The sequence below is a fragment of the Taudactylus pleione genome, unplaced genomic scaffold (assembly GCF_031769625.1).
Source record: "Taudactylus pleione unplaced genomic scaffold, aTauple2 ptg000397bl, whole genome shotgun sequence".
Lineage (NCBI taxonomy): Eukaryota > Metazoa > Chordata > Amphibia > Anura > Myobatrachidae > Taudactylus > Taudactylus pleione.
In genome coordinates this window covers 4,322,558-4,346,298 of record NW_028284799.1, presented here as the reverse complement: position 1 = coordinate 4,346,298, position 23,741 = coordinate 4,322,558, and the positions used below count along the sequence as shown (strand labels likewise).

The following is a 23,741-nucleotide window of genomic DNA, read 5'->3' as shown; positions in this document are numbered from 1 at the left end:
CCCCTCACCCGCTTAGTGCCATGGTACCAGCAGCTGCCGCCGCCCCAATGACTGGCGGTGCGCGTGCGCCGTGGGGCCATGGGCTGCGCGCGACACACAGGCACAGCTGATGCTACACACAGGGCAGTGACGTCACGGCGGCGGGGAGACAGCAGCTCGGAGCGGAGCGGAGAGAGCAACATAAACAATAAGAAGAGGCGCGGGCGGCGGAGGCAGCAGATCACGGAGAGACGCGTCACCTCCTTCCAGCGCACTAATATAGTGGCGGCTCTGTGTCTGTCTCCGGGACACGGCAACAACAACAAAGGAGGGGGCGATGGAGAGTCCCTTTACCCTGCGGGTCAGCGTTTCCTCCGATCAAGGCGGCAGGAAGTACATGGAGGATGTCACCCAGATCTTGGTTGAACCGGAGCCCGGCGAGGGCGAATCACTCTGGGAGGAAGACGAGGAGGATGAGGTGCCCCCCACTCGTATTTCCGCCCAGAGCCGGGGGACCCCGGGCGGAGCGGGTGTGAATAGCGGGCACTCTGTGGGCTTCTTTGCCGTGTTTGACGGGCACGGAGGGAGAGAGGCCGCTCATTTCGCCAGGGACCACTTGTGGGGGTTCATCAGGAAGCAGAGGGGGTTCATGTCCCGGGACCCGGAGGAGGTGTGCGCCGCCATACGGAAGGGCTTCATAGCCTGTCACCATGCTATGTGGAAAAAGCTCCGTGAGTATCCAGGGAATGAGAGGATGCATAGTGCCTCAACCTCCTTTCATTTTGTTCGATTCTCTGCACCCATCATACAGCTGAGAGGGTGCATAGTGCCTCCCATCTATTATTTGTCCCATACGTCTGTGACTGAATTCTTTACACACCCCATGTTGCTGAGAGGCGCACAATGCCTCGCACCTCATCTATTGTGTCCCATCCCTCTGTGACAGGGGCTCCTTGGAACACTTCATATCGCTTAGAGTGTGCATAGTGTTTCCTATCTATTATGCGTCCCATACCGCTGAAGAGATCATCTACACAACTCATGTTGCTGAGATGTACGGTGCCTCCACCTTCTCCCACATTATGTGTATGATGCCTCTGTGACAGTGGATCCTCTGCACCCCTCATATTGCTGAGATGTACAGTGCCTCCACCTCCTCCCACATTGTGTATATGATGCCTCTGTGACAGTGGATCCTATGCACCCCTCATATTGCTGAGATGTACGGTGCCTCCACCTCCTCCCACATTGTGTGTATGATGCCTCTGTGACAGTGGATCCTATGCACCCCTCATATTGCTGAAGGGTTGCACAGGGCCTCTACATTATGTACCCTATGCTTCTGTCCCAGGGGGCTCATCTGCACACCTTATATTACTGATAGGGTGTGCAGTGCATCTCCCCCATATACATATAAGTGTAAGGGGCTCCTATGCACATCTCGTATTACTGATAGGGGTGCACAGTGTCTCCCCCCTTTCCTATCCCATTGTGTTCTATGCTTTTTCATGGGGGCTCCTTTGCATGCACAGACATCCACTCTCCCCCTTATAAGCAGCTCATATTACTGACATGGTTGATACATTTATTATCCCAATTTTTGGATATAGGGGTGTATTCAGCAATATTGACTATGTTGCCCAGAATATTATTGGGCAACATTGTCATGATTTTTTATTTTGTTTTTCAATTATTGAAATTTATGGAAGCTATTTACAAGTATTGTGAGCAGGGACAGTGGTTGCAGTAACACGCTGTCCATGCCATGTTACAGAAGGAATTGTTATCGGTTTCTGAAAACAATAGCGTCATGCGCTCGGGAACAGTCTCTGTTCCTGGTCTGCGGTGACCGTGGAGGGGTAAGTTCAATTACAGCCTGTCCAAATTGATTGACGTGTACACAGGCTTTCTATTAGCCTGTATACATGTATATTTATGTGCTTTTATATTTACAATGTATATATACATTTTAAATATAATAGCACATAAATATAAATGTATACAGGCTAATATAAAGATAATGACAATCTATTTAGGCAGCTTTGACAGGGTCTAGAGTGACTTACCTGTCGGCGGTCACCGCAAAGTAGGGACGGAGACTGGGTGGTGTTACAGGATGCTGCAGGGACTTATGTGCTGTTTTCGGTGAACTTAATGTATTTTCTTCATCTAACGTCATTCTGAGATGGCGTTATATAAAGTAAAGATTTATTGAGTAATTTAACGCTTTTTGCTTTGCTAAATAGCAAAAAGCATTAAAATACTGTAGAAATCAATGGCTTAGTCCCTACAGTGTGGTACTCTGTGATATGGGAATGGAGAAGTTAATTGCGTTATCTTCTCCATTATCCCATTGCTGAATAGGGGAGCTACATAAAAAATGTGGAAATTGTAGTTTCTGCATTTTTTATGTAAAAAAACCATTGCCGAATAGACCCCATAATCAGATGCTACTACGGCTTCCAGTACAGTTTAGTTAGGACAAGGGGCAGCTGGTTTGAGCACCATGAATATTGCAGAACAATGACTTTATTATAACTGCATGTGTTATTGTTTGCCAAGAGCTGAACCGTTCCTCATTGTGCTATGAAAATACAGACCTCCAGTTTCAGGACGGTGGGAATTACTGTAGACAAACTACTCTGTATTAAAAAAAAAAAAAAAAAAAGTGCTAATAAGTGGGATTATTAACTATCTATGCTAAGAAATAATCTGCCAAATACTTCTCTCAAGCCTTTTATTTGAAATTGTAAGATTGACAGTTCATCTTAATACTTTTTTATAGTTTGTAATAGTGTTATAACTATGTATTTGCAATTCTGCAACTGGGAACATTTATTGGCATGGAGATAATAAACGTGTATAACAAAAAGACAGTTTGTCATTATAAGCAGCCAGAGAATAGTTGTATTCCAATGTTAGATGCCAGAAATACCTTTTTATGTTGCTGTGAATAACTGGCTACTGGGATTTTTCTAGGCTTTGGTTTATTTCATGACATGCATCACATGTAGAAAGTTCTTGAAGGAGAATGACATGCAAATGTAATGTCCTGCTACAGCTGTTATTGCTGGTCGCCCCCCACTATAACTGTCAATCCCCACAATATTGTAACTTATTCCTGTTTAGTCCAGCATAAATTGTGATCATTTCCATAGACTATGATTAAAGTTCACAGCCTATCAAACCATTAAATTCTCTGTAGTACACACAGGGCCTGATTCAGAGATGTAAGTTCATCCGAGGAAGAACGTACATCTCTGATGGTTAGCAGTCTGCGCTTGTACAGGACGCGTTCTACGCATGTGTAGAACGGGTCCTGCGATCTGACTAGTAAGAGTTGCAGGAACGCGCATGCCTAAAATAGCCCACAAAATGCACATAAGTTGATCAGCTAAAAGCAGCTAACTGAATCATTCACTAATGCTGGGTACGCACTAGACAACATATCATGTAGAAGCGAATCAAGATATGTCGTAGCGACCATCCTTAAGTGTGTACACCCAATTCATATTTAAACAATGTACAGTACAGAAATATAGCATCAGCTATGCTGCACAGCAGATGCGATATCTGAAACATGTCGTTGATATCGTGCAGTGTGTACAGTCAACCAAATGACTGCAATAGGTCGGCAGCTGGGTGTTTTGGAATTGTCCTCTTCAGTGACATTTGGCACAGTGCATCACGATCTGACAGTGTGTTCAGAGAAACAATTGGTCACAATCCTCTGAACAGACATATTGTACGGATAACCAGGATGGTTGTTTAGTGTGTGAACTACCGTATATACTCGAGTATAAGCCGAGGTACCTACTTTTACCACAAAAAACTGGGAAAACTTATTGACTCGAGTATAAGCCTAGGGTGGGAAATGGCAGCAGCTGGTTGTGCCCCCAGTAGTAATTCCCCCTGGTTGTGCCCCCAGTAGTAATCCCTCCTGGTAATCCCCCCCCCTTCCGTGCCTCCAGCAGTAATCCCCCCCTGGTAGTACCCCAAGTGGTAATCCCCCCTTTTAGTGCCCCCTGTAGTAATCCCTCCCTGGTGGTTCCCCCAGTGGTAATCCCACCTTTTCATGCCCCCCGTAGTAATCCCCCCCTGGTAGTTCCCCCAGTGGTAATCCCCCCTTTTAGTGCCCCCTATAGTAATCGCCCCAATAATGCCCCCTGTAGTAATCGCCCCCTGGTAGTGCCCCCATGTAGTAATCTCCCCCTGCAGACCCCCCCCCCCCCCAGTAGAGAGAGACGTGACAAGAATAAAAAAAACACTTACCTGAAACTCCCGCTCCTGGTCCCGCCGCTGTCCGCTCCTCCGGCCGCTTTGCATGGGAGAGACGTCGTCATGACGACGTGTCTCCCATCACCCACTGCAGGAGCCGGAAGATGGCTCCCACAGTGGGAGCAGCAGCAGCCGCTGAGAGTCTGACAGACTCTCAGCGGCTGCTGATTACACCAAACACGCAGCTGCCGGCTCCGGCGGCTGTGTGTTTGGCAGTGTGTAGCGCTGACCGAACTCCGTCCGGTCAGCGCTACACTTGACTCGAGTATAAGCCGAGGGGGTACTTTTTCAGCACATTTTTTGTGCTGAAAAACTCTGCTTATACTCTAGTATATACGGTATATATTTTTGTGCTTGATCGTTAAGGAAATCATTGGTCGGTCAGCAGTTATGTCGTTCAAGTGCGTACCCCACATAAGACTAATTTAGCTAATAGTTTTTTTTATAGATGTGTGCAGTAGAAAATAATAGTCAGCATGTTGGCCAAATATCACGTGTGGCCCCGAAATAAATGAGAAGCTTCTCATTACAATATATGGCAGATGTTCCCAAACTCCACCATTATGGAGCATACACAGGGTCAGATTTGTCAGATGAACGATTTTACCAAAGATTTGAACGATTTTTGACTGCATTAAAATGAATGGAGTCGTCCAAGTCTTGACTGCAAACCCATCAGATGTCAGATATCGTTATCTGACCATCGGGAACGCGCATCGTTCAAATCGTTGATCTGACAGATATGTCAGATTTTCCTTCAGATATGAACGATTTTTTAAATAGTTATCGTTCAGATCTGAAGAAAAATCTGACCGTGTGTATGCACCATTACACTCTAGGTTTTAAAGATATCCATGCTTGAGTCCAGATGGTTAAATTAAATTGTCTGAGGTACTAATTAAGTCACCTGTGCTCAAGCATGGATATCCTTAAAATGTGGACTGTAATGGCGAAGTTTGGGAATCTCTGATGTATAAGTCTGTTCCTTTTTATGCAGGTCCTGAAAAGCAAAATTATAGTACGGGTTGAGTCTCCCATATCCAAATATTCCAAAATACGGAATATTTTTAGCATGACTGAGATAGTGAAACCTTTGCTTTTTGATGGTTCAATGTACACAAACTTTGTTTAAGGCACAAAATTATTAAAAATAAAGTATAAAATCACCTATAGGCTGTGTGTAAGGTGTAAAAGAAACTAATTTCAAGTATGTACACAAACTTTGAGTCACAAAATTATTGAAAATATTGTGTAAAATTACCTTCAGGTTGTGTATATAAAACATACATGCATTCTGTGTTTAGATTTGGGCCCTATTCCTAAGACATTTCAATATGGTATGCAATTATTCCAAAATACGGAATATTCCGATATCCAAAATACCCTTGGTCCCAAGCATTTTGGATATGGGAGACTCAACCTGATAACTTTTTTGAATAATGAGCAAGAAAAGCGCAGGATTGAAAATAATTGGGAGAAAATCTGGATTGAACTGATTAATGGAAGAGGGAAAACAAAAATAAAAGGGGGGAAAATATGAACTACATTTTAATAGGAGTAGGTGGGAAGAAGAAGGCATAAATCTAGGAGAACAGGTAAAACATTACTATGGAGCATTCACTGAAGGGTATAAAGTGTGTCTGGACATTTCACAGATAAACTTATGCCTCTACACGATTGGAAATTATGTTTTCATAACTTCTAACTGGTGACTCGGTTTGTATTTGTTTTGTTTTTTGATCCTCTTACATCTAGTTATTTCAGTCATTGAAAGAGGCAGTGTGTTTGTTTTGTGTACTACAGTATTACACAATCTGCTTCCTAGACGGTTTAGTTACTTTACTGGCTGACAGGATTCTTGCCGAGACATGTCCATGGTGAGCAACGTTTAACAGGTTCCTGAAGTCACTAGTGTACTAGGAGTGTCTTGCATCATAACACAGCTGTCATGATTTCTGGTTAGCTGTCATTTTATGATGCTGTCTAGGCCATAATACAGATATTGGGTCAGATAACTTTAATGTGCTGCTATAAATGTTTAAGCTCCTAACTTCTGGAATGTACAGGTCAGGAAACTGACGTGAAGAACTAGCTGACATTGAAATAATAACCTAATATTTTAAATTTTTTTTTTTTTTAGTTCACAATTATTTTTATGTCAGCTTATTTGTGGAAGCCATTTTTGTTTTGTTATTAATGACTGTTAAATTACTCAGGATGTTTGTCATCTACATTTTTGGCGAGTATTGTCAATGAAAATCTTCAATATTTATAGAAATGTGTTGCCTTTTTTTTTAAAAAGGCAAAAAAGTTATTTTTATGGAGTTGTTTAAATTATTTAACCACTTAGCCGCTGAGTGTTTTCTTGAGTGCCTAGCCAATTCTTCCATGTTTTGTTTGTCACACACACAAATTCAAAATTAGAACCATTTTTAGTATTCTTGTTCCTTCTAATGCATTAAATTTTAACTAAAATATCTAAGGGGGCGATACAATCGTTTTTTAGGCGCCAATAATTAATGGACACCCGCTGGAGCAATTCACTTGTTTAGGACGCCCATTAATTATAGCTTGTCGTGCCTAAAAGCAATGGGTTTGGCCGCATAAGGCGGCAAAAACAGTCTAAGCTACAGTTTGGACAGCCGAAACACAGACATTTAGCACAATTCTGCTTGCCACCACAGGAGGCTGCGAGCCGAAATGTGTGCGCCCATGGCACCCCAATTGCTCCATCGGGCTCCCATTAGCTAAATCCGCAATAAAAACAATTGCATTCACCCTCTTTAAAATTGTAAAGTTTTTATAACCTATACCTGTACTACAAAGAAATATATTTTCATTTTTGGAAATGTATTTATTAACAATAAACCATTTCTCTATTTAGCTGAATGGCCAAAAACCATGACTGGTCTACCTAGCACCTCAGGAACTACAGCTAGTGTTGTTATTGTTCGTGGAAATAAGCTATATGTGGCCCATGTGGGAGACTCTGGTGTCGTATTTGGATTGCAAAATAGTCCCAAGGAAATGGTGAAGGCCGTAGAGGTGACACAAGACCACAAACCAGAACTCCCCAGGGAAAAGGAAAGGATTGAAGGACTTGGTGGCAGGTAAACATACTGATGAATTTCTCCTCCCATTTTAATTCTATCTTTATAAACTTGCATACTTCAGTTAGTAAATCTTAATGGGTCTGATCTTTGTACAACTTTGGATTTCCAAGTTAGGCTTTTCTGTAGTAAAGAAGTTTCCTGTACATTTTGATTGGGGTAATCCAGGAGTTGACAAAATCAAATAGAATTGGGAACCAGAACGTTAAGTCTAGGTGCCAGCAGCACAGATAGATACGTATCTGTTGCGATCAATAGAAATTACTATTATAAGGCACCAGCAATAACGTTCTTAGGTGAACATGCGACCTGGCTCATGGGATCTAACCCTTGTGTGTCATTTTGCACAGATGTCACTGGCACTATGCTAATGGAGCATTAGTACACACTTGTAAATAAAATAATTTTGGGTACATTTCCAAATATAGGGCCTGATTCAGCAGTGGACGCTATTCCAATGTTTATTATTTATTACCAGTTTATGCAGTTGTAGCGATTATTTGCGCATGCGTGTAAGTCGCACTGCATTCGTCACAAGTGCTTTGCGACTACATACACACAGAGGATCTATTTGCAAAGTGAGTGTTGTGGGCAGCTTTTGGGGGAGGTGTGTGAGGGGGTGGTTGGGTAAACACAGGCGTGTCTGATTGTTTCATGGGCATGCATAAATTAGCCATTGTGATTGCATTCATAGCATGAGATCTCTGCGTGTGATGAAAGCTGCAGTGTTTGTGGCTGGTCAGACCTGCCGCAGATGCTGCACGACTGCTTAATGTGCGTCAGTGGTACCGATGGTTACGTAGGAGTGTGACATTGGACGGATATGAGAAGGGAGCAGTAGGGTGTCTTTAATGCTGGCTGTGCTTTGGCAGGCATCCGCATATTTTTGCGGCTGTGATCGTATTAGCGTACACTGCTGAACCAGGCCCATAGTGCTGCTTTCTTACGCAATAAAATGGATTACACTTCAACATTGTCATGTTTTCTGCATTGTTTTTATGTAGTGTGATTAATAAATCTGGTGTAAATAGAGTGGTGTGGAAAAGACCTCGTTTGACACACAATGGCCCTGTGAGGAGAAGTACAGTGATCGATCAGATTCCCTTTCTAGCAGTAGCGCGTGCACTTGGTAAGTGTTTGAACTATTTAACCTGCTTAAAATAAAAAAATTTTACTTTTAGTGCAAATAATTTTTATTATAAACTGTATGAACTACTCTATGATTTGTTCCTACAATCGAGCAATGTTATCATCTATAGGACTGCTATCTTGTGAATAGGAGCATGCCCACCAGCCGCATACAGGCCTGCTTATTTACGTGTACTTTGGGGTGTGTTATGTTTGGTTGACAGTTCTCATGTTAACATGCACAACATACACAAGAATGTCGACATACTTAGCATGTTGACATTAATCATGTCTACATGGATGAATGACATGTCGATATAAATTGTCGACCTAACATCCCTGGTGGCCAGGCAGTCACTTACCTGGTTGCAGCTGCATCTTCTACAGTGCAGACGTGTGACTGAGCAGCGTTCAGGTGAGTATTTTCCCCCTACCCCAATTCTCCCACATTGTATCGATCAGTTGTAAACTGTGCTGCTTTTTCATCCATTGGGAGTCTGGGCACTAACCCTTGCCCTAAGCAGCCGGTCCTTTTTTTTTTTTTTTTTAACGTCTACAAAGATGCTGGATGCTTTTCCTTTGAGCTGCTTAATTTTAAATACTGTTCAGAATGGGCTGCGGTGTCAGAAGCTCACAGCAGCAGCCCGTTCATTCAGCAGCAAGCTGCTCCGGCAGTCAGAACATCTGTCTGCAGCAACAGTGTTCTGACCGCTGGAGCAGCTCGCCACAATGAACGGGCTGCTGCTGTGAGCTTCTGACACCAGACAGACTATCGTTCCCGCTAGACTGTGGGCAGGGCAGGGAGCCTCGGCGTGCTCCCAAAAAGGGGGCGTGTCCTTGTCACACTTGGGGGCGTGCTCAGCACTTATGGAGGTGCTGGGCTTCCCCCAAGCGTTCTCTTCACGGTGAATAGATGCCATGCTCGTGCGCATGGCGTCTATTCACCCGGCGGTGATTGATTACCGCAACTATTCCCACCCGCGGGACACTGTGGTCCACGCGTGAGGAAGGCTCAGGGCATGGTGTTTTGGCGGGGCGCCCCTTAAAGGACGGGACGCATTTTGCCCTTTTAAAATCTGGCAGGTCGTGGCGCCACGCTAAAACAGTCTAGCGGCTACACTACGGGGATGGATTGCAGCTGCACTCCAAAGCAGCATGAGTCTGGTAAGAGGCTCTCTGCGGAGAGCATGTAACAATTTGATAGCGGAAGTTCCTCGCTTGGTGTAGGATGCTGCTGGGGGGCAGTAACAGCCCGGTCCTTCACACCATGGACACTTAGTTATAACGGGACAGTGTTGTCTCTGGTGGTCAGTCCAGGGGAGGAGTCATCTTCTCGTTCCTCCTCCCGGAGAAAAGAATCAGGTAAGTACAAAAATCCTGTGTTTTGTTTGCTATAATTGCACATATTGTACACACAAGTGCCACTCTGAATTACCAGCATCGTGTTAGCTTAGATGAAAGAATGGAAATAATTTTGCTTCTGAGACCTGTAGTTATTGGTCTTTAGTTGTCATCTGAATTAATGGCAAACATTAAATTGTGGGGGGTTTTTTTTTTTTTTTTTTTTTGCTTCATCTTTGGCAAAGTAATTTATTATGGTCCATCATTACAAAACACTTGTTTATCTAAATGATTTTCTTCAGATAATACATGAAGGAGAGTTGTATAAAAGGCACACTTTTAAAATAAAATTTTATTATGAAATGTAATCCATCATTAAAAAATGTTACTATATTTAGTGAAAGAAACCTAAAAAAAATAAAAAATAAAAATCCTCTCACTTGAAATACATTTACAGTGTTCATATTCGTGCTAAACAATGTGTGTGTATGTATGTATATATATATATATTAGTCCTTCAGGGTGTCGCAACTGAGAGTGCGTTGCCAGGAATGGCCAACCGTAATTCCCCTGATATCGATCCCATACTGATGCTTTAAGAGTTGATTACTGCAATAGAATGTTTGTTTATTTTTAGTCTAGACCAGGCGTAGGCACCTTGTAGTGTACTCCCAGATGCTGTGGAATTACACATCCCAACATTCCCTGCCACAGTTCTGCAGTTAGGGCATTCTGGGATGTGTATTCCCATAGCAGCTAGAGTGCCAAAGGTTGCCTACACCAGGTGTAGATTTAATTATAGGGCAGCATAGAGGGGGGGCGGGGAGTATGGCATGATCCTGATGATATCAACACATTGTATGTTGAATGGGTCTTGCTACATGTGGCAATATTTGTTCCTATATTGTATGTGTATATACATGTACAGATGTGTCCTCATACGCCTGGTACAACTGCTGTGCACTTTGCTACATTTTTTAACTTTGCTTATAATGTACTAGGCATTTAGAATTCGTATTTTTGTAGCAAAGGAATTGGTATAAAGTCGCAGATTAAGCATAACGCACTAAATTGGGGTCATTTGATGCAAATTGAGGATAGGTGTATGTAGACACATCTGTGTATATGTGTAATTTTTTACATGTTGACTGTATTACAACTCAAGTGCTTATTTAATACTGTATAAATGGGAAATGCTGTTGTCTATAGAAAGTAGTCTTGACATGTACAGTGCGTTTTTAGAAAGAAAGCTCTTTTTAATACTTTATTTTCAAAGTACAGCGGCCCACTTTTTATAGCAAAGGATTGGTTACTGTTATTCCTTTTCAGGTGACCTGTGGAGTTATGATTTCTACAGTGGAGAGTTTGTGGTGTCTCCAGAGCCTGATACTAGTGTACACACAATTGATCCTCAGAAGCACAAGTTTATCATCATTGGCAGCGATGGCCTTTGGAACATGGTATCTGCACATGATGCTGTCTCATTGTGTCAGGAGCAGGAGAAGGCTTATGTGTCTGTAAGTACATGGTTATGGACATTAATTGAATATTTGTATGCTTAGCTTTTGATGCTTAGGGTTTTCTCCCCCCTGCGTTCTTCACATTCCAACACTACACTGTTTAGTTTTATTTTATGCAATACCCACACACATTCAGAAAATACGTACTATTAGTCATTTTGCTCATACTAACATCACTTCAAATAAAAAGTTAAGAAGATTGACAAAAGTTTTTTTTGTTTGTTTTTTTTTTTTTTTTTTAAATATAATTCCAAAAGTAAACTTAAATTATTTTTAAATAATCACAGCCAATAAAAACTTACTGATCATTTTCTGTATTACTTGACCATTCCAAAATTGTAACTAGCAGGATTTTACATGTAGGTTTTTTTTTAACAAAACTGTTGTAGGTATGAAATGTGCGCTGGCGGCATTTTTGGATCAGTCTGTGACAGGGAGTCCCCACCAGTTATCTGGAATGGTGGATGAAAGATAGTTTTGTGCTCTCAAGTTTCTGTGGATAACTTGTGGGATTCTCCCTCCAGAGTCTTAAGGTTCATCCTGAGGAAGACCCCCAACTTGTCGTCAGCAGAAAAGGGGTTAATTGAAAGCTTTAATTAAAACCCTTTGTCAAGTGGACCTGTCCCATATAAACAATGGAAGAATCCATTTTGTGGGTTGAACCAGTAGGCTGCCTGTCCAGTGACCTCACAGAGACTCTGCCTAACTAATTTTAATGAATTATCATTCAGCCTACAAAATGGATGCCCCTGCTGCACTCAGGTGACCAGGCCACTGAGGTTAGTTCTTTATTAATGTTTGCATGCAGTAAACTATATTGTTTATCCTTTGATTTCAGGAAGAGTGTGGCCAGTCTTCAGCAAAAGTCCTTGTGAGTCGTGCACTGACACAATGGCGACAGCGTATGCTTAGAGCAGACAACACTAGTGCCATTGTTATCTGTATTTCCCCTCCGTCTAAAAAACAGAGGTGTTGTGCAAAAGAGGAGCTATTTGTAAACTTGTCTGATGGTGCACGCTACAACAGCCGGGATATGTACCTCATGTCAACATCGCCATGCTCCACACCACCAATCAAGGTAGAGACCATGCAGCATAATCTTTGTGCTCTTGCCTTGTAGGATTTTCCTTTTAACTATCAAAAGAAGTTGGTTTTGCAACTTTTGCTCATTACACACTGGCATTAATTACATACAATTTACTGGTGTGTTTTTATATGTGTTTGTTTTTTTTTTTTTGTAAAAACCTAAATGTGAGGTCTTAGAAAATGAGGACTAGCTTATATTACACACGCCTTGGTGTGGGTCTTTGCAATGGACCACATCAAATGTACGTGAGTGAACCTTTTTATTTTTTTAAATAACCTTTTTAAAGTAATCTCCTCTAGTTTACCTCCTGAGCAAGTCTTACCACCTCCACACAGTTTAAATAAAAATTAGTGCTTATGAAACATGATTTTTTAAATTTTTATACTGTTAAATTTTAATGTTGCTGTGTTCCAGTAAGAACCCTAGATGTATTAGGGGTAATGCACAATTGGGATGGTGTGTAAATGCTGGCAATAGAACTCAAGCATTTTACCATGCCCCTGCATAAGTGTGAGCAGGAAAATGCACAATGTATGAGCCGCTTTTTTAAACTACCATTTTGTGCAACTGCTGTGTTGATACATTACTAGTGTTTCAGAGGATGTTATAAATATGGCAATTGTTTTTCTATGATGTACACTAGGCTACCTTTATGCCAACAATATTGATGCAGTTTTTTGTGATTGCATGTATGTAGACTTGTCATTAAAGAGACTTCTAATTACCTTGTCCCCTTAGCCTACTATTAAGTTATTAAAAAATAGAAATATCTTCAAGTCTATTTCAAGAATTGGCAAACTTAAACATTAAAAAAAAACTATATGACTATAAAAAAAAACAATTTTATAGTCATAGAGTTAGCATTTAAAATGGTGTAACCTTAATAGGGATTTTGTAAATGTAGATAACTCTCCTTGATTTTATTTGCGGGAAGGATATCGGCACCAGAACATAGTACAAGAAAATTTCCCTTATTAGTTGAAATCAAATTGGTTTTGGACTCATTAGGATCCTAATCAGTCCATCAAGTACTTAGGGCGTATCGACCCCGTTTTCCGGGGATTGTTGCCACGGATGCAGTTTTCTGGCCACCCTGTGTAAGCGGAGTCTTCCTCAGCTGGCTGGCACAATCCACAAACGCAACAGATAGTCACGATGGTTATCCCAGATAGTCGCGATGGTTATCCCAGCCTGTGACCGAGGTCGCAGTGCTGGGATTGCAAATGCAGCAGGGGGTGTCGTACAACTCCTGCTGCATTTGCAAGGACAGAGTTGGAAAGCTGCTTGCCTACAGTTTTGCAATTCTGTCCTCTGCTGAATTAGCCACATAGGACTTCTGTGCGAGTGTTATATAAATACATAATTTAACTGTTCTAGCATAGGTTTCAGAAGGCAATTTTTTTTTTTTTCCTTTTAGAATTTATTTTACCAAAAGCCAGGACCACATATTACAATTGCTTTTCCATAATTAGACTGATAGCTGCTCTTATGAATGATTTTGAAAATCTTCAGACAGACCTGAATACAAATTATGGTATTGCTTTATATTCTGCGGCTTCTAATTATTATTTATTTTATTTTAGCTTCTTGAGGATGACCCTTGGTGGAGACTTACTCTTTCTGACCCTCTTCCATCCCTTATTCGCCGAAATGCCTTTGCTGACAGTTGTAGTAAATGGGGCTGTGAGTCGAGCAAATCAAATGCCCTTGTTGCAACATCTACCCTAACAGGGGAGTCGTGCAAGTCTGAAGAGAAGAGTAATCTTTCCCAATGGGCCACAGACTCCTCCAGCATCTCTCCTATATGTCTTTTTCCTGGGACCTCTTCACATATTGGAACAAGAAGGTCAAAAATAACAGGTAGTAATAATCTGAAAACTGAAATGGAAAAACTAGCATCATTAAAACGAACATTGGAGGAGTCGAACAGCGGCCCCACGGTGAAAAGGTTAAGGAAGACCTTCACCAGAAATGGGGGGGTGCAGCCGGAAGTCCCTTCTACCACTCCGAAGAGGAGAAGTACAGACAGAGTGATCATGAGACGCAGTCTAAGAGGCCAGAAGAAACTTGGACATCCATTATTACACCAACCCAGAAAGAGTATATGTGTATGCTGAAAGCTCTCCTGGTCTGTCTTGTATAGTGTGTGTCAATTTATTTTAATCTTTTTTTTCCTGGAATCCTAATGGAGCAGAATTAGGTTTTTTTTTTTTTTTTCACTGAAATGTTGTCCTCCTCTTTCCTTTGTCTAGCACTTCACATTCTGCAATATACCTGACCCAAACAGGACATTCTGCACAATAAGTTGTCAAGTAGGTTTTAACTTTCAGATGCAGGCTTATATGGACATTCAACCTAAAGATAGGTGTTATGATTCAGGTGTTATATCTATTTTTACCTAATATTTGTCATTTTTTCTTTTAATTTATATTAACCATTTTATGTTAACCAGACCTGATTTGGTTGCAAACAATTTTTCAAAAGATGTACGTACATGGACAACTACAATTGTTGCAACTTATAAAAATATTTTTCTTATTTTCAACCATTACCATATTAAATCAGCATATTATTCCGGGATTGAAGGAAGCAGAGTTGCTTTTTAGACTTGAAATTATGGTGAATGTGTTAGTTATAATCTGCCTCAGAAAATCCATAACACATTGTACACAAGTAGTTTGGGAGGAGTAACTTGCTTAAATCTAGTGGACCTTTTGTAATAAATTACATATGAGATTTTAACCTTGTGACCTTTTATCTTTAGAAAGAAGTGGGGGTACTGTCTAATATTTTCTCCTCCACCCATAAAATAGTTTGAATTGAGAATTTCACTTTCTAGTATATTTCTTGATAAGCGTGCAATGATCCCATATCTTGAACAATACATAGAATGGGACTGGTTGGGGAAAAGTGTTAAAAAAACAAAACAAAAAAATATATTGCTGTGTGGTTTCTTGTCTAAGTTACTACGTGCTAATTGCTATCATTGAACTTCTATATTTATATTGGGATGGGTTTGGGATCACGGCGGTCAAAATCCTGACGCCAGCATCATGACAGGGTTAGGATACCCACACCTGCCGGTAGGTATCCCTACCCTGGTGCCTGAACCTAACCACCCTCCCCCAACCCTACTACTTACCTTCGGGGTGCCGGCATCCCCTGTGCCAGGATACTGAACATTTTTCTGTCCATCCTATGCCATGTTGCAACTGGTAAAATACATACAAACTTCATTTCATTATTTGGGTAAGCCCTCAGTGATCATACAAACCTTTGTAGCCTATGTCGTACCGTGTTCATATAGAGCAGACGTTCTCAAACTCTGTCCTCAGGACCCCAAACAGTTCACGTTTTCCAGGTCACCTACTCACTGACAAATTTTTAAAGATCCACAAGTGCAGATATTTTTGATTCTGTGAGAAAACATGTACTGTTTGGTGTCCTGAGGACAGAGTTTGAGAACCTGTTCTATAGAGACATTTCCACTCCATAGAAAAGATCAACAGAAGGAGCTTGAAAAAAAAAATGAGGATGCTGACAGCCCTTTAACAACAGAATTGTAGCTATTTATTTAGTATCAAATAACCCATTAGTAGCTGCAAACCATTTTCTCACCCACTCAAACGTATCATGAAAAATGAAATTTTTTTTTTTTTTACCGTTTTCCATTTTGACCATGTAACTTTTGTACCAGGGATAATTTACTCCAGATATCCTCTATTTTCAAAAATAAACAAACACAAAACTTTCAGTATACAAGAAATCAGTAGAGTTTTTAAATCGTCCACTATATAGAAGTCTTACCTTTTATAAAACATACAGTTCCTTTATGCAGAAATGCAAGTTCACTGATCAACTTTTATTCTGTCACTAGTTGGTACTTAAACTGGTTAAATGGTATAATTTAAACGTCATTTATAGTATTTTTACATTTTTATGGTTTTACTGAAATATCTCTGAAAAAGCTTGCATGTACACATTATTCTTTTAATATACGATCAGATTTTAATTTTTATTTTTTGGCCCACTGTCAAAATTACTTCAAAGCTTCCAAACTGAATTTATTTTATTTTTACCTGTTATGCAGGAGGTGGGAACATATTATTTTGACTTGATTTGTATATTCTGTTCACATTTAATAAAAATGCTCAATTTTCTTCAGTTTCCTCTTCATTTTATAAAGGTTTGTAATTAAAATTGGAAAGGCGAACTTTACATGTGAATCTGCCTAATCTACTATGAACTTGTTTGTATAACTAGACTAACCGCTTCTCCTATATTTATATAAAGAATTTTCAATTTCACAAAAGATTCAATTAAACTTTTTTTTTTTTTTACTTTTAAGATAAGTAAATGCTTTACAGCAAAATATTTTCTCCTTCATCCACTAGGGGACACTGGAGGCTTCATCACAGTGGGGTATAGATATGTGCTAACTGGGAGCTGGCACTTAAATTTAGAAGGTCTGACTAGCTCCTCTCTCTCTATACACCCCTACAAGCCAGTCTTCGATTGTGCCCAAGGGAGCTGGTCATACTTTGGGCTACTCAGGGCATAGTTTAATTTAATAGATAGGTAAAGAAGATTCTGAAACAAGTATTGAGGACATGACAGGCGGCTGGCTTCCCCTTCCTGTCTGCAGTGATGGAGCTGCTTGCAGCTCGTGCACGGGTCCTCTGCTACAGAGACCACAGTCTCTGGGGTAGTACCAGGACGTGCTGCATGCGGCGCATGTCGCGGTCCCCAATTAGTCTCACCGGCAGCCTTGGCAGTTACTGTAATATCCTGGCTCCCTGATTAGCGGGATTGCCAGGCACAAAAAAGACTGTGTACTAGCAGCGGCAGTCCGCGGGCGCCATATTCAGTATTTAAAATGGACGCCATAGGAGGGGGACCGGAGCCTAACACTGAGGTCTGCTCCATGCTCCCAGCTGCCCCAATGCTTCCGTAGCACAGTCGACGGCCGTTACAGTACTGCTGCTGCTGGGCTGATCGTTTGACAGCGCAGAGACTGAGACAGCCTCCCCAGGATTCGTGAGTGATCAGTGGGGTTAGGCATTATAGGAGCACAGTGTGATATTATTGCTGTGATTTATGCATAGTACTTTTGGCACTGCTGTTTGGGCGGGTGTGGCTCTCTGCCCTTATTTTCTAATTATATATATATATATATATATATATATATATAGAGAGAGATAGAGATATATATATATATATATATATATATATCTCTATCTATCTCAGTCTCTACTCTTACACTGTCTACTACACCACTGTATTGTTTGTATGTCAGTGTTGTGTACCATGGCTGGAAGAGAATCTAAAGCGTTGCAGAAAAGTTTACACAGGGTCAATCATCTAGCTCCCTGTTGTGTGACAATTGTGATTCAGAGAAGCAGGCTCAAGGATCACCCCAGACGCAGGAACAGCCATCTTGGGCGACGCAGTTCACTTGTTATGTCACACCTGTCTGCAGAACTGGAAGCCTCTCGTAAGGAGAGAGGTTTCCAGATCTCAGAGTTCTACTCTCACCCCCTGAACCAGCCTGGGCTTGTTCCCTAGCTAAGTCTGTGGAGGGACTCACAAAAGCCATGACCACGTCCTGTGGGGACTTCACAGGTTCCCACAAAGAGGCTGTTACCCTCAGTCCTACAGTCAGATGACTGAGGATGAGGATATGCCCCCAACTAGAGGAGGGCGAGTTTCAGGATTCTGAAGACTTAACAGGGTCCGGATGATTTTAGCAATACGTCCAGTATTAAATGTGGAGGAAAAAGACCAAGGTTCTGCTCAGCTTTTACTAAAAAAGCAAAGACAGGCTGCCTCCTTTCCAGCAGCTGAAGAGCTGAATTCTATCCTGACCACTGCCTGGAGACACCCAGATAAAGATTTCCAGGTATCCCGTCAACTTTTGTCCTCCTACCCTTTCCCTACAGAAAGCAGGAAGCTATGTGAGACTCCCTCGGTAGATCCCTCAGTGTCTCGTCTGTCCAAAAAGACAGTTCTGCCAGTACCAGGGGCCATTTCCTTAAAAGAGACTTCCCCCAGGAAGTTGTAGAACACCCTAAAGTCCATTTTCACAGTAGCAGGCGTGATTCTTCACCCTGCGTTAGTTGGCTGCTGGCTCAATAAGGTGATTAAAGCCTGGGCTAAACAACTATCTGAAGGATTACAGACAGGACTCCAAGCTGAGGATCTTATTTAGCAGAACAGATTGGGGAGTCGGCTGCTTATCTTGGCGAGGCTTCAAGAGGTATTTAATCTCACTTCTAGGTCTTCCACTCTTGCAATATCGGCCCGCTGATCTCTATGGCTGCGACAGTGGCAGGCTGATGCAGAATCAAAGAGGGTGGTGGAAGCACTTCCAATCACTAGTGACGTCCTATTTGGACCCGAACTGAACAAGTGGATCTCCCAGGCTACGGGGGGAGTAAATCTACTTCTCTCCTCAGCTGCTCTGGCTTCCCGTAAGCCTTTTTCAGGACCGTCCTTTTGTGCCCCAGGTAGATTTAGAGGCAGTTCCAGAGGTAGAGCCGCAGCAACCTCTACACACCAGGAAAATAAGTCCTCGACCACACCCAGTGCATGACTGGTTTCCCTCTCACTTGGGGGACCCCAGGGTGGGAGCTAGTCTGAGATTTCACGGCAGTGTGGGCACAATCTTGTCCGGACGCCTGTGTTCGGGACCTCATCACCCAGGGGTACACACTCAATTTCCAGATCCAACAACCTCTGTTTTTCACCACAGGTTTGCTAGTTTCCAAACGACAGACTCGCTACAGCTTCTTGTATCATGACCAAACTTCTGAACGCTTGTGTTGGTACAGGTCCCCACACAATTAAAACAAGGGTTCTACTCCAGCTTGTTTGTGGTTCCGAAGCCAGATGGATCGGTCAGACCTATTTTGAACCTGAAGGATCTCAATCCCTATCTTAGCGTATTTAAGTTCAAGACTGAGTCCCTTCAATCTGTCATTGCGGGGCTCGAGGAAAACGAGTTTCTGGTATTTTTGGACATAAGATGCCTACCTACACATTCCCATCTGGCAGCTTCACCAAGCGTTCCTATGATTTGCAATTCGGGACTCGCATTTTAAATTCCAGGCCTTACCCTTCGGCTCCCACCAAGGTAATGGCAGTGATGATGGCTCTCTTTCGGAGTCAGTGTCACAACTGTCCCTTACCTGGACGATCTCCTCCTGAAAGCTCCTTCCAGGAACCAATTATTACAAAACATACTGGTGACTCACAGGCTCCTCATATGACACGGGTGGATCCTGAACTTTCTCAAGTCCCATCTGCAGCCAACATAGAGGCTTCAATTTCTGGGGATGATTCTGGACACTGTAAGGCAGAAGGTCTTCCTTCCTCAGGAAAAAGCAACTTCCGTTCAGGAGATGGTGTGGCTGATCTTACAACACCGACTAGTATCGGTGCACCTGTGCATACGACTCCTCTGAAAGATGGGTGCGACCGTCTAAACCATTCCATACAGCCGCTTCCACTGCAGGCCTTTTCAACTGGACCACTTCTCCCAGTGGTTGGGATCACCTCTTATTCCTTCACCAACAAGTGAACCTGGCCCCCAGAACTCATGCCAGGGCAAATTGCAGAGATCTTCAAAAAGAAGGGTCAACACTGCAAATATTGACACTTTGCATAAACTTAATGTAATTGTCAATAAAAGCTGTTGACACTAAATGTTTGTAATTTTACTTCAGTATACCATAGTAACATCTGACAAAGTCTAAAAACAGTGAAGCAGCAAACTTTGTGAAAACCAATACTTCTGTCATTCTCAAAACTTTTGGCCATGGCTGTATACACCCAATGAATGTTTAGTATGATTATTTTATTATGTCAGTTTTTTTCTGTTATTTTATATGTAATAAATCTTCATTTTATTAATTGATCAGCGCCTCCAACACTTTCTAATATTCTTTTGGTTAACATTTTTTGGGGATCCAGTATTTCCCATTCTGTGTAGGTGCAGCTGTCAATTTTTTGCTAACAAAGCATTATACACTAATAGATATTTGCCCAGAAGGTCAGCTCCTGAATGTTAGTGTGTTCTATAATGTATTTGAGTGTCTATCAGCACACCTAGAAATTGTATTTGTTGTGACGGGATTAAATGCCTTTTCAAAATTATTATCCAGCCATGATACTGCAGAAACTTTATGGTTCCATGCACGCCTTCCCTCACTATTTGTGCTGAACTTCCATTAATTAGTAGGATGGTCCAGATATGGTCATACTGCTATACCTTGTGTTCTCAGGCAAGATATGAGTCACCAGCACCTTTGTGAACGTTCTTGGGGACGTCGCCAAACCGAATGGTAGGCAAGTCAATTGGAGAGGTTTTCCTTGAATGCAGAACCTCAGAAACCTTTGATCTTCTCTGCATACCGGAACATGAAAATAGGAATCTTTCAGATCTACTGAAGCTAGGAAATAGTTTTCTCTTATACCCATAAAAAAATGTTTTTCAGGGTTTCCATACGAAATGTATTTACTCTGACATATTTGTGCAATTGTCTGAGGTCCAAGACTGTTCAGAATCCTCCTGTAGCTTTTTCCACGAGAAAAATTGGAGAATAAAAACTTTTTTTCTCTGTTTAATCACGGGACAACTTCCACAGCTTTCGAGCTGAGCAATTTTCTTATACTGTCTTTCAAAACTTTGACCTCCAAAACTGACCCTGGAACCCTCGATTCCACAAATTTGGTTCTGAAACATTCCAAAACTCTATCCTGTATCTCCTTGATACTACCTCCAAAACCCAACGGTGACCATCATGCAGAGAAACCCTGGCCGTGACAGTCTCAGATTACCTCTCCTGTAGGATTGACAAAAGGACTGTCTCATCATCCCGGAAGAGTATTTGCCACTGTACTGCCTCCTAGGTTTATAACTTGTGGCTTGTTTATACTGCTTCGGCATAAGATACCTGCTTCGTTTAGCCTGGGGTAATCTTACATATTTACCTCCCATCATTTTAAGTACAACAGTTTCCAATTTATTACCAAAAAGTAGGGAACCCTCAAATGGTAAGGAGACCAACCTATTTTTGGAGTGCATATCAGCTGCCAATGGTTGCAACCATAGAGCTAGTCTTGCCATCACTCCTGCAGTCATAGATTTTGCAGAAAACTATCATATCCAGCGAAGCCTCACACAGATATTCAATAGCTTTGCTCATAGTTAGACTTCTCTGTAAATAATTTATTGATATTTTTTCTTCTAAATCCGTCTGCATACTAGACGCCCATAGTCTGAAGGTACTGGATACGGACGCTACTGCAACACCAGATTTCAGGGACACTGCCGTAGAGTTATAGAGTTATGCAATTTCCTTAAAGAGCTTTCAATTCTCTTATCCATACTATCCTTTCAAAGGAATAGTGGTGTTAGAGACAAGTTCAGTGACCAAGAATTGTTCATCCCTGATGGAATGTATCAGATCAATCCTTTTAACATTCCCCAGATGTTTTTCAACACTTTTCCAGTACATAAAGTTATGAAAGAAATTGAGACAGAATGGCAAACGTCTGCTTCTTTTGGTCCTATTTCCGAATAAGCTTATCAGTATAATTCATAGATATATATATTCTTTAACAAACTATCCACAACATCTAGATTGAATGTTCTAACATCATCTTGCACTTCACCAGACTCTTCACTAGAAATATCTTCCTCATCATGTTCAAGAACAAACTCAGGTGAAATCGGTTCATAATCAAAGTCCAAACTAGTTTGGGATCTAGGTCTCTTAGTTCTGACTGCAAAAATTCTTCTTTGGTAACAAAAGATTTTTCATCCATTCCATCTAATCTTGTAATTGTTTAGACTGGCTATACGCATGAAAAAACTCCTGACAATCATCACAATATTTAGCATCCTGGCTACTAGAAAAAGGCTCTTCACATGCAGGACACATACCCGCTAGATTCTGCTTCTTGTAGGTTTTCTTCCTAGCTCCTGTCACAGCTGGAGACACACTGTAGACCAAAACACTCTTTACTAACTACCCTAACACCGCTAAAAAATAACAAAAAGTGCCCTCTATGAGGACTTGCCTCTTTTGGGAACTCATAGCTTTTTGGGGAGTAGGCTCTTTTTCCATATTTTATCAGAGGCAAAATACCAGTAGCAGCTGAGTAGGTATACTGGAGGGCAAAGCAACTCCATCTCCTCCGGTGCACGGCGCCATCTTAAGTCCTCTCACCCCTTGACCTCGGGTGAACTCCAGCAGCAAATCCTGCTGGGCCAGCCGCGCCATCGGGACTTCCGCCACAAGCCATCCCCAGTACCACTGCTATGTGCCGGCCGTTCCATCCACCATCTACGCGAGGGAAAAGTTAGCCAGCAGCCGTACAGCGGTAGCGGGGGAACACCGGAACCACACGAAAGCGCTCCCCTGCACTTCTCCACATGAGGAGGAACCATTAGCCGCCAGACTGCCACAGAGAAACACCGGATATATCTCAGGCGCGCTCAGGGGCCCATTTGATTAAGCCTCAGCCTCTCCCAAGCGTGCTACCCTCCTCCAGATTGCGGCTACGAGAGGCGCATTTTACTGGGAATCCATGAGGTAAGTCCTATATTCACAAAATAACATTTTATATATATATATATATATATATATAGGCGCTATATCGTGCAGTGTACGGGCATGATATCGTACCAGATATCATGCTGCGCACTTCCGCGGGGTAATACATCGCATCCCCAGCTCTTCCTGCAGAACCATCTGATCTGGGATGTGATGTACGATCCCATTCAGATGAAGGAGGGGTAAGCCGGCATATCGTGCGGTCTGCGGAGACCGCACGATCCGTCTGCCAACGGATCGGCAGTCGCCCTACACCGTGTATGGGCACCTTAAGAGACAGGAAAAAGGAGGGAACCTATGTAGCTGGAGTGAGCGGACCATAAAGGAGGGGAAAAGAAAAACTTCCTGTCTGGTTCTAAGGGAAAGGGATGTAATCTCAAGAGCAGTGGTCGCCAACCTTAATTGAGGTGCGAGCTACTTTAGTAAAATGAAACCTCCTGAGGAGCTACTAAAATTGTAGAAAAAAAAAAAATCTTGCTAATAACTGAACAATTGAAGGTCATTTAAGGAAAATGTAAAAAAAATGTTTAATAGAAAACAACAACAATGCATTTTATTATTACAGTGATATTTTTGTAGTTTGTAAATAAAAAGTACAGGCACATTTCACTGTTAATTACTGGCTCCAAGGAGGTACGTGCAGTAGAGGAGCAAAAGATATTATAGACAGGGCTGGGTA

The 23,741-nt window shown here is 41.9% G+C and overlaps 1 protein-coding gene across 1 annotated transcript; it reads left to right on the top strand.

The window, feature by feature from the left end:
• Positions 1 to 74: 74 nt before the first annotated feature.
• Positions 75 to 16,603, top strand: PPM1D (protein phosphatase, Mg2+/Mn2+ dependent 1D). The gene is made up of 6 exons (XM_088446358.1): positions 75 to 710; positions 7,142 to 7,367; positions 8,372 to 8,496; positions 11,166 to 11,353; positions 12,195 to 12,434; positions 14,027 to 16,603. The coding sequence occupies exons 1-6, from the start codon at positions 317 to 319 to the stop codon at positions 14,558 to 14,560; spliced, it is 1,707 nt and encodes a 568-aa protein (XP_088302484.1). The 5' UTR covers positions 75 to 316; the 3' UTR covers positions 14,561 to 16,603.
• The last annotated feature ends 7,138 nt before the right edge of the window (positions 16,604 to 23,741 follow it).

Bases quoted from the DNA above. Each gene is read 5' to 3' on its own strand.
- PPM1D (XM_088446358.1), top strand. From the start codon at position 317: ATGGAGAGTCCCTTTACCCTGCGGGTCAGCGTTTCCTCCGATCAAGGC. The intron at 7,368-8,371 runs GTAAACATACTG...GTTTTTATGTAG, and splicing joins ATTGAAGGACTTGGTGGCAG to TGTGATTAATAAATCTGGTG. The intron at 8,497-11,165 runs GTAAGTGTTTGA...ATTCCTTTTCAG, and splicing joins AGCAGTAGCGCGTGCACTTG to GTGACCTGTGGAGTTATGAT.